The following is a 12068-nucleotide window of genomic DNA, read 5'->3' on the forward strand; positions in this document are numbered from 1 at the left end:
TGCAGTAATACTTCCCCAGTATTATTATTCCATTTGAGCAACTGCTGTAGTTGTCACAGAGGTGGAAGGGAAGAGGGTCAGAATGTCACAGATGTGAAGGTGATGTCCCTGAGGCACTGTATCCACTAAGAGTCCACCCCTACTAACACACTTTGAGAATGCTTATTGTACACCAGTGTCACATTCTTGTCTGAAGATGCTCTTCTGTTACAGGCAATGAAATACAGAGCAGTCACTTATCCCTGAAAATGACCCAAGCTGGCATATCACCATTCTGGAGAGTTACATATCTGCAAAAACTAAGAAAAGACAGCCAGCGTTACTGCACTCCATGCTACCTGCAGCTTCAGTAAAACATGAAGGTGAGTTCATGAGCCATCTGACTGGCTTGTTGTTTGTTCTGTTGATGGAGAGTGTGCATTTAACAAGCTGTCTGAAAAGGAACACTTTTTATAGTGTGTCTGCCCCAGTGCACATTGATGAGGTAGTTGTTTGATAGATTTACAGACCTACTAGGTACAAAAATAAACCTGAAGGCTTGTTATACATATGGTATATTACTGCTCTGTCATTGCTCCTGACAAAAGACAACTGCTGGGTTCAACTCAATAGCCCCTTCATTTGTACATCCTGCATGGGAGGCACTCTCTAGAGACACAAACCTTTACTTTCACCACTTGGTGCATTGGCTTTGGGAGACTATGCAATGTGCTCTCCCCTTACTTAGGTGTCTTCTGATGGGATGGTTTAATAATGGAGTTCTTTATTATCTGTCGCTGACATAAATTCAGCTGATGTCTGTGTGGTTTTATAGTTATTTTTTGCATGTGGGCCTCAAAAAGCCACAATGGCTCCATTTCTAGAAGCTGAAAGGATAATTAATTCCAGTTAACTGGGGCTCAGCTGTAAGACCTAAATTGGTTTTGTAGCACAGTTCTTCTAGCTACCCAGTAAATCTCAGTCTAAAAAAATCTACTGCCTAAAAATGCAGGCAGCATCCACTGTGGCCTTGTATGTACCTCCAAGTACCAGCAGAAGAAAAGCTAATAGCAGAGGGGTTGCCAACTTCTGTTTAAAGCCAAATTCAGCCTGAGTACTTACACCACACGTATCTGTTTTAAAGCTACTCATGGCATGTTTCACAAGTAGCTTCAGAGGTTACCGTCTTTGGGGTTTTTTTTTTTTGTTTAATCAGAATACATAAAGCCTGTGGGACATGTGTCTCCAGAACTGTGGGCAGCAGGAGAGGTGTCCTTGAAAATTCCTCTGACAATATCCAAGTCAAAAAAAAAAACCATCCTGGTGTTACTCAGAAGCTTGCTTTTGTGCAGGGTAGTTAACACTGAAAAGAAGACTGCCTATGGTCAGGATGCTGTAGATGGTAGCTTCCTGGTCCCCAGTGCACAGGTGCCCCACGTGTTGTCCATCCCTCTCACCTCAAGCTCCTAGTCCAGGAGTGGTAGTGCAGGATGTCTGAGGCTCATGGTAATGATAGGGTCTCCTTATTTATCATTAATTGGATGGGCATTACCATTCTTGCCCACCTTATACTGGGAGCTGTATCTTTAGCAGGTATGGAACACGGTGATGAGTGAGTTTGTGCTTCCCCAGTACAAATATGGTGGGGGCTGCTCTGTTTCTGCTCTTAAGCCCCAAGCCCCACCTGTGGAGCAGACAAGAACTAGCTATTCCTGACCTCCCTCCTCCACTTGACACTCTATCGCCACATTCAAAGCAAGCTTCCACTGCTTCTAGGATCAATCTATCCTGGACGAAAGTTTTTGTCTTGCTCCAGGGTCACCAGTAAAGGTCTGGCTCTCCCCCCCAGCCCCCACACACAGACCTTTACCATGTCTGTGATAAATGGTAGAGACTACTGATCATCAGAATGAATGTCAGGAAGTTTACCTTCCCTGCCCAGTTGGCTTAATCCAAATGGGGTCTTCACCTTCCAATAAGTTCCCATCATCCCTTCTTTTGTAGGTGGTCCTCACTGGGCTACTGCCACTTGAATGACTAGGATTTTCATTTCGCAGACCTCAGGACCTGGGTGTGGTCAAAATGGGTCTGAGTTCCAAAAGTAACTTAGGCTTTTAAGTGTCCTGATGAATTTATCTTCCGTTTTCCAAGAAAACTTCTCTTAAGGCTGGTCTACTCTAACGCTGTGAGTCAAGCTACGCTATGCAAGTTTAGTTATGTAAGTCACAGAACTGAAATGGATATACCTTAGGTCAACTTACAACAGAGGTGGCCAGTAAACAGCTCATGGGCTGGATGTGATTCATCTGGGTTAGCTGCAGCAGGTCGCCAGACAACTTATTTATCTGCATGTCCACAAGTACGGCCTTTCATGGTTCCCAATGGGAACAGATTGCTGTTCCTGCAGCTCTCAAAGGGCAGGAATGGTGAGCCACATCCAGCAGGAGCTGTGAGCAGCTGTACCTGCAGACACAGTTAAATAAAGCATCTGGCAGACTGCCAGGACAACCCTGGTGAACTGCACCCAACCAATGAGCTGCTTACTGCCCACTCCTGACTTACAGCATAGCCTGTGCCATTATTTTAGAAGCCAGGGCTCTGAGCCTACTTTCCATCTCCCTGCTGTAATGGTCAGCTTGATTTCTGTAACTTGTACCAGCTGTTCCACAACTCCAGGATAACTGAAGTACAATGCGTTTCAACCCTAGCTCATCCTAGCTTTCCCTCTACACTGGATGGGGGGAAGCTGGTGGTGCAGATTTCTGGCCCTATATGCCAGTGCCTTGAACACTGGGGCTGTGTCTACACTAGCAAGTTCTTTCAAAAGATTTTTTCGAAAGAAGGGGCCTCTTTCGAAAGATCCCATGGAGCATCTACACACAAAAAGCATTCTCGTGGAAGTAAACTGAAAGAATGTAGTGCTCCTTTTGAAATTGTTCTTCCCCTCCCATTTCAGGGACAGTGCCCCCTTTCGAAAGCTTCTTGCAAAAGAAAATGAGCGTAGATGTTCCACAGGCCCTTTCTTCCCCAAAAGAGGAGTCCTCATGGAGCCTGATTTTTCAGTCTCTGGCCCCTTCTTTCGAAAGACAGGGGGGCTGTGTGGATGCTCTTTGGAAAGAGCAGATCACTGTCTTCCTCTGCTTTTTTGTGTGTGGATGCACTCTTTCAAAAGAAGTTCTTTCAGAAGAGATCTTCCAGGCGGGCTTCTTTCAAAAGATCTCTGTAGTGTAGATGTCGCTTTGGGGATTAATCTACATCCAGAGAATTTCTGCCCAACTTTTAAGGGCAGCTCAAAATCTCTTCTGGGCTGTTAAAGTCTAAACAAAGGTTAGTGCTCTAAGAACAATCATCTAGGTTATAAACATAAAAAACAGCAAGGATGGTCACTGTTGGAAAACAGGAAAATACCAGTTCACATAGAATATTCATAGATAATCAAAATTAATCTGTTGATATACATGCAAGGCACTAGTAAAAATAGTCAGTATCCACTGAGAGTAAAACATTTAGCTTAAGCTTCTTCATGCATCTGTGATTTGTATGTCTGATATACATAAATAGACAGTTTGCAGAGTAAGATGCTCTGTGGTTTTCCTGTTGGTGCAGGCAACCTGATGGATGATTGTTAGCCAATGGCCGGGCTGTGGTAACCAAACAGTTAAAGTTCTTTTGATTGTGCCGGCTGTGTTGCAGTGACAAAGAGTAACAGCAGTCAGGCTTAGATCTTAACTAGTTACAAGTTTATTAAGTTACAGTTATAAGCGTGCGATTACAAAAGGCTATTGTCTACTTCTTATATGCTAGCAGAGTACAGGTGTTAACAGGTTACGTTACAATTCAATACAACGACATCTTAATACAACGACATCTACCTATAGAGCTCTAATTCTTTAACTGTGTACACCAAAAGGAGACCTTAATGTGGGTACATCTTACCCTCCTTGCGTCTCTCGATAACCAGCATAGCCAAGCCAGGATCGGTCACTCAATTCCGCGGAAAGACGAATACGAGGTTGGGCGTCCCCAGTTGCGGACCTCGGGAGGCAATCACCTGACCCGACCAGCAGGTAGATGGTGGGAATGCACTCAGAGTCAGAGTGCTGCTGGGCTCATCTTTATACCCCTTGGGTCACGTATTCTTTTTCTTATCTATGGTGTCAGATCGTACTGGTCTGTCTTTTGTGATGCCAGTTTTTACAAGGACACTTCTTACTTACTTTGCACTTGTAAGACAGGAGATAAAGAATTTGGGAGTACAGGACATTCTTTTACAAGGGCGGAGATTTCTCTTCTGGGATAACTGTGTGGGTGCATCACTCCATTAATGCCAGCCAAGGGCAGTTCTCTGAGGCCCTTCGTTAATGGTTAGCCTGCTAGCCCTCTATGGCTGTGTCTACACTAACCCCAAACTTCAAAATTGCCATGCAAATGGCCATTTCGAAGTTTACTAATGAAGCGCTGAAATACATATTCAGTGCTTCATTAGCATGCGGGCAGCCGCGGCACTTCAAAATTGACGTGCCTCGCCACCACGCAGCTCGTCCTGATGGGGCTCCTTTTCGAAAGGACCCCACCTACTTAGAAGTCCCCTTATTCCTGTGAGCAGATGGGAATAAGGGGACTTCAAAGTAGGCGGGGTCCTTTCGAAAAGGAGCCTCGTCGGGACAAGACGCGCAGCGGCGAGGCGCGTCAATTTCGAAGTGCCGCAGCCGCCCGCATGCTAATGAAGCGCTGAATATGTATTTCAGCGCTTCATTAGTAAACTTTGAAATGGCCATTTGCATGGCCATTTTGAAGTTTGGGGCTAGTGTAGACATGGCCTATCTGTGTTTTCAGTTCCTCAGGGTCACAATGAGCCAGCACATCTGGGCCCCTTTAGGAAGGCATCAAAGACTGTGCTGTTTAACTGCTGTTCCGTGCCCTGTGTGCTCTGAGGCACCTTAGAGGGGAGGCAAAAGCTGGTCTGTAGTGGGGAAGATTTTGTCTCGCTACAATGATATGCCATGATTCAAAACAGTCATTTCACAGACTCAGGGAACAGGGTTAAAGGCACTCAGTCAGAAGTCACCTTAGTTAATGTATCCCCAAGGCACTAACATCACTGAGAAGTCTGCTCTACAGGCTTAGCTAAGAGGTAGCTGGCTTTTTAAGCTCATGGTTTCAGCCCCCCATGTTCAATCTCACCTGCAGATGACCCAGGTCCATCAACTTTATGCTAGGACTGCAGATATGGTTTGGTTCACCTTGAGGCACACCATGTCTATTCTAGAAAAAAAACAACCTGAAACCTGTATTAGTCCAACCACCCTGATTCATAATAGTAAAGTCTGCAAGCTGGTGCCCTTTATTTGCCAAGAAATGACTGAATAAATGTGCAGCCTTTGGGCCAAGTAACAGGGCTTATACATTTTTATGGCTATGCAAGCAAGTAAAATAATTCCACAACTCTGGATAAATAGCCAGTTTGGAATTTAACTAGGACCTGGGGTAGGATATCAACCTTCTCAAAGGATCCTGGATTCATATGCTGCCAGCAGCCATTCTTATAGCTCATACTCTTTTTCAAAAGGAGAGAACATCTGGCTGGGAAAGTGCAACTGTTTCTGTTAAAATAAGCTTTCCTGTAGCACCTTAAAAATTAACTTTTATTTATTAGATAATGAGCTTTTGTGGGTAAGAGCCACTTAATCAGATTTGGACCAAAAATAAGAATCCAAGGTATGCATATAGCAGGGAGGGGTGGGGAGGGAGAAGGGGGAAATGTCTTTAGTCTTTAAGGTGCTACAGGACCTACTTGCTTCTTTGTTTCTGAAGGTACAGGGTGCCTACCATAGCTACCCGCTGAGACTGTTTTCTGCATCAAAAAGATTTTTGGATGGGGGAGGGGGAAAGCCCCTTTGCAAGACTGAGAAATCGTGCCTTATGCTCATTAGTTTTGTGCTTCCCCATTGTTGGGTTTAGTATGTTACATCTGTTAACATACTATTTTATACATTTTTTTTTCAGTTCACAGTCTATAGGCATTTTTAAATATGCAACCTAAACCAGGGTGAATAAAAACAAGGTTTTGTATTTTTTAAAGTCAGTTATATACACCAAATTTATCATTTAAAAATAAGTTAGTATTAAATCTCATCACAAACATGCTACATGTATGCTTATAGTCTCACAAAAATGAATTAATAGCCTAGTCTGTCCAGCCTAACTACTAGCTCTTGTTTCTTGGAAGTTCTGGACTTCCAATTTCTGTTTCTCAACAGACTAAAAGGTAACAAATGGAAAGAAAGGCACAAGCTAGACAGAACTGGTTTTGTTCTGGGCTTATGTGGTGATGGACCTTGGCCAAGCACAGCAGAGAAGTTAGGTAAGACACTGTCTTAAAGACAAAGAGACAATATATCGGAAAGGATAGCAGCAGCACAGAAAGGATCAGTGGAGTGGACTGAGTGGGGGTGGGGAAAAAAAGGTTATTCAGTACACACACAGCTTCCTATGTTCCTCCTATACTTTTGCCTCAGAGAAGCAGTCATGGCTTCTGGCTGTAAGAGACCCCATAACTAGGAATATTTTAAAGAAATTTATTCCCTGGGTAAAAAAGGAAAATGTGTCAAGTGTAAGCAGTACAAGATGATGATGCAGGGGCTAGCTGCAAGTATGAAACATCATAAGCAATGCTGCTTATTGGAGGACAATGACGTGGATATGGCTCAGTGGATCAGCTGGTTAGTAACTTAAATAGTTCCTCTTGCCATTCATCTTCCTTCACGCTCTTTATGCCTTTTAGTAGAAGTAAATTCCCAAGCTGTTTGCTATGTTGGCTGTTACTAGGGGGAAAAAAATGTTTTGCTTAGCTAATCCTTATGCGGTAAGAGAAAGCTAGGAGTTGCTAGTTGACACTGCACGTCATTTCCTTGTATTACACAGTACATACCCCTTATTTTGGGCCATCATGGCCACAGACCATAAAGGTGATGCCACAAGTCTATTGTCTATTTTACTTCAGTGTAACTCAGCTTTCACAAGGGAACCCTACACTTTTTGTTTCTAAAGTGCCATAAGTCTGTTTGTTATTTCCAAAATTAAGTGCACTCTAAGCATAGTCAGCCTTAGCTTTTTTGGTAACTTCATTTAAATCTATGATTTTAAATCTCCTTGATTTAAATCAATCCACTCTGTCCTAAGCATCACCAGTATGGTAAAATGCACGTTCACCTCATATAGATAAATGCAATATCTCCTGTCCTATTACACCACAAGCCATTGCAGAGCAAAATAAAAAAAAAATAATGGCCTATTCCTAGAATTGGATGTTTCCTCAGGGCAGCAGCATCAGAATGCACGGTAATAGCCAATGCAAAGGTGAATGGTATTGTTTGGCGGCTTTTTGCCTTCCCACCCTGTTGAGAGAGGCTCTGTTGTTATTGCCAGAAACTTGGTATCAATTGAATTAGCAAATTCATGTTTAAATAGCAGTTTATAAAATACAATCAATCAATCTTAATGCAATTGAAAGTATCTGGCAAAATACTCAGAATTAGCTCAAGAGTCTTGGTTAGCTTTGTAAGAGCAGGAACATAATACAATATCCTGTAGCAGATACTGGAAGTCATTCAGATATCTGCTACTGTCTTTGGCCATTGCCCTTTAAAAATGGAACACAGTTACCTGTGAAAAATCCCCCCCCCCCCCCACAGTTAGTAATACCAGTGGCTAACAACTATAAAGCAGGGTGTTCAAGGCCACGTTTAGCAAGCCTACAAGAAGCTTGGATTTTGAAGAGTATTTTAGGAGTACATAGAATGTGTTGCTTTGCCCTCCCTGTAATTACTTTTACCATGTGAATCCTCTTCAGTGCAGATGGTTTGTTTTGACTCGTCCACAGAAGAGGAGGTCCCCATCACATTCTTTTCATAATGTGAAATGATCTGTGTCATGCAGTGCATCCTCTGCACCGTGATAAATTTTCATGTAGAGACCTAGAGGCTGACGTTGATCACTCACTTCAGTGGGATCACACGTGTAATAAAACCTGAGTTTTGCCTTATGTGCGCCATTATTACTAAAGCACCCAATGAGATTAGAGCTTCATTACATATGTTGGGGCGGGGACTATATGCATAGGAAATGGGGAGAAAGAATGGAAATACTATCATTAAAGCAGACCAGGAATTCCTCCTTCCTGGAACATGATGATTTCTCAACACATCTGTTTCAATGACACTTCCACCAGGAAGGTTTGTTAGGTTCCACGATGGTCACCGTGAGAGTAGACGCCCAATCCAAATTCACCAATAGCACCCTGTGGTTAGGGCACTCCTCTGGGATGTGAGAAAGATCAGATCCAAAGTGCCTGCACTGCCTGATTGGGAGCAGGGACTTTGAGTAATCCCCAGACTACTGGCTATTCTTGGACAGATGTCCTGCTGTGGGATTCATATTTCCCCCGCACACGCAAATTAAAGGTCTTTCTGTTTTGAGATCAAGTGGAATAAAAACAAGTTTTTAAAAAACGTTTCCCAACAATGGAATACTTGTTTCCCACCCATGCCACCCCCTCTTTCCCTGTGAGATTGTGACTGTCCCAAAGAAGCCTAGGGTGGAGCTAGAATTTGAGTAGAACTCGGCATATTGATAACCAGAGCTAACCCATTCTGGAAGTGATCAAACAGGCAAGTAACAGCAGTCTGGAGTGGTCCCAGGCCTTGCTACATTTTGAGCATCTGTTTGTAGTGTGCTAGCTCTCCAGTGCCCAGCTGGGCTTGCATAAATTCCAATGATTTAACAGGTTTATCAGCCTAATACACCAGGAAATCCAACAAGCCTTGTCTGAAGAGTTTGGCATCTGAAGATGGTAAATCTCTAATCCAGCTGCGGATGTCCAGCTGTAGAAGGCAATTCTAGTCCTTACTGCCAGGACACAGTCTCAGATGTTATAGATTAGTTGGCACACCCAAGTTGCTTAACAACATCATCCAGGCTAGTATTCCTAGAACTCTGATGGAAGTGCAGTTCAGCCACACCATAAAGTGGATCTTATAAACCATCCAGCAGAAACAATGTGTACATTTCCAGAAGGGAGACAGGAAAAGGCTTAGCTGAGAATATGCTCCCTTAGACTCCCAAGAAGGTATATGAGTATAATAGGAGGGCTGCTGTAGTGTCACAGGAAACTGGCAGGGATTAAAGTATCCACAGAGGCCTGGGTGAGATGGGAGCAGTGGAGAAGCGTATGCAGTGCTGTTTTGGTAAAGAGAGATTATACCTGGGCCAGCAACCCTGGCACGGATGCCAAGAGTGGCACACAAGCCAATTTTCATCAGCATGCAGACCGGGAGCTCAACCCTGCCCTTCCTCCCTCATGCAGCCAGGAGCTTGCTCAAAGCGACGCTGCCTGTGGATTAACAAAAGACCAGCTAATGCTGCCAACCACCACTTAAATCTTTATTTGTTAATGAAGCTGTGGTAAGTATGATTATTATTGACTCTAAAAAGTATAACCAACAATGGCCCATACTTGAAGGTCAAAAGGTCACATTTCAGCACTCCGCCTTGGAAGAGTTGTTGACCTCTGCATCATACTGTCACTGTGTTCCTGTAAAGCTCCTGCAGTGTGTTCTCAATGCAAATCTAGCAGGAAGAATTCACAGCCTGTCATCTAAAGAAACCCATTCTATGAATCTCCCTACACCACTTCTCTTAACGACCCCTTTCTCTCAGTGTGTCCTACATAAAGAATGTCAGACTTATTAATCAAGTTTAGTTACAGTGTGCAAAAACCAGTTTGGAAGTAATTTAGTAGTAATATCAGGCAGTCTGAAAGGTACAAGATAACTATCCAATGCAGTCAAGTAAGGCTTTCAAAGGTGAGTCCAGCATTTAGACATCAAGCCAGGTTCTCTCACAAATCCTCTGACTAAGGAATATACCAAGTAAACCATTCTTAAAGGCAACTAAATGAATTTTGTTCCACTAAAGTAATTACATTTAGTGATGAAATAAAGTCCCTAAAAGGTTACTAACCCCATAATATTGCTTCAGAAAGTTGAAAAGCAATACTGGTATGAGGAAGGAAAAATATTTCTGTTCATTGAGAATAGATGAGATTATATATTTTAAAGGGAGTGATGAATCACTTTTTAAAAGTATGAACTATAGGCACATATGCCAAATTTCTGTTCCTAATGTAAGTGCTTTTGAAAACATTACCCAGCCTAAAGCAGATTTTAAAGCATTTTCTTTGTATTTAACTGCAAAGTGTATTCTCTGCTAAATTTCCTGCTGCACAGCTTCTAGTCGTATGTAAACTAACCCCAGTGTACTTTTGTGAGGATATGGCTCACGCCTCACCTCAGAAAACCTGTAGGGCGTTCCATAGGACACTGGACATAGCTGCACTTGAGCTGGAAAGTGTCATTTCCAGCTTGTAAAGACATTCCCTCTAATTCTGATCAAGCCAGAACACTCAAAACAGAAGCATATCTGCAGCAGCAGGAGTAGCCACCTAAGCAAGGATCTCTGTCTTAGAGGGGGTTGCACTTGGCACATTTAGCTGCTTCTTTCACCACAGATGAATTAACCACACCTTATAGCTGAGTCTATCTACACTGGAGCTGGAAGTCTCTTTTGTAAATGGATTTAGGCACCTTTGCATATGATACCTGGTGTCTTTCCTGAACTCATGGAACACTTTGTTTCCTTTTCCACAGGTGTCTTCCTTGGTTAAGCATCACCTTTAAAGGGAAACATGGATCTCATAAACTCAACTGACCAAAATGACACATCAGAAGAACTATTTAAAACAGTGGGGACATCAAAGATTCTTGTTTCATTTACTCTTTCTGTGCTGGCACTAATGACAACAGCCATCAATTCTCTTGTGATGGCTGCAATAATTGTGACAAAGAAGCTCCATCACCCTGCCAATTATTTAATCTGCTCTCTTGCTGTGACTGATTTTCTAGTTGCCATCCTAGTGATGCCCTTCAGCATTGTCTATATTGTGAAAGAGACCTGGATCATGGGGCAAGTCATGTGTGATGTTTGGCTGAGTGTTGACATTATGTGCTGTACCTGTTCCATCCTTCATCTCTCTGCCATCGCTTTGGATCGGTACCGAGCAATCACTGATGCAGTGGAGTATGCCAGGAAAAGAACACCTAAACATGCAGGCATCATGATTGCCGTGGTGTGGATTATATCCATTTTTATCTCTATGCCTCCTTTGTTTTGGCGACATCAGACCACCAGCAAGGATGACGAGTGCATCATCAAGCACGACCACATAGCTTTCACCATTTACTGCACATTTGGAGCCTTTTACATCCCCTTAGCGCTGATTCTCATCCTTTATTATAAAATCTACAAAGCAGCAAAGACATTTCACAGAAGGAGCGTAAGCCGCATTGTAAGAGAGGAGGTAAATGGACAGGTCCTCTTGGAGCCAGGTGAGAGAAGCACCAAATTGGCTTTGGTGCACTACACCACAGATAAAACATCTGATCCCTCAGCAGACTTGGATAAAATCCATGTCAGCTTACGAAGCCCTGAGTCCAAGCAAGAGAAAACCTGGAAAAAACAAAGAATCTCTAGCACGCGAGAACGAAAGGCGGCAACTACCTTGGGCTTGATTTTGGGCGCATTTGTGATCTGCTGGCTCCCCTTTTTTGTAAAGGAAGTTGTTGTTAACACCTGCAAAAGTTGTCACATTTCAGAAGAAATGTCCAATTTCCTGACATGGCTGGGATACGTTAATTCTCTTATTAACCCACTAATCTATACAATCTTTAATGAAGACTTCAAGAAAGCATTTCAGAAGCTTGTACGGTGTAGACAATGACAGTATTTGTACTTAATGCTGAACCTGAAAGGTGATTTTTGGGGGAAAAAAAAGTATGTAATTTCTAAGACTTCTAAAGAGAGACATTTGTTGTGTTTGGGAAAGACGTACAAACCTGTGTATTGGTAGCACCTAAACAGTAAAGAAATGGATTCTCTGTGGTCATTGTGCTGGAAGAGATGTTCCACAAGCAGTATGGCCCCACTCCTGCATGGAAACTTAGGCAGCTGCTTAGCTTTAAGCATCACACAAC

The 12068-nt window shown here is 43.0% G+C and overlaps 1 protein-coding gene across 1 annotated transcript; it reads left to right on the forward strand.

The window, feature by feature from the left end:
- The first annotated feature begins 306 nt into the window (after window positions 1–306).
- Window positions 307–11815, forward strand: HTR1F (5-hydroxytryptamine receptor 1F). The gene is made up of 2 exons (XM_074983478.1): window positions 307–362; window positions 10686–11815. The coding sequence occupies exon 2, from the start codon at window positions 10724–10726 to the stop codon at window positions 11813–11815; it is 1092 nt and encodes a 363-aa protein (XP_074839579.1). The 5' UTR covers window positions 307–362; window positions 10686–10723.
- The last annotated feature ends 253 nt before the right edge of the window (window positions 11816–12068 follow it).

This window comes from Carettochelys insculpta, chromosome 1 (genome assembly GCF_033958435.1).
Source record: "Carettochelys insculpta isolate YL-2023 chromosome 1, ASM3395843v1, whole genome shotgun sequence".
Classification (NCBI taxonomy): domain Eukaryota; kingdom Metazoa; phylum Chordata; order Testudines; family Carettochelyidae; genus Carettochelys; species Carettochelys insculpta.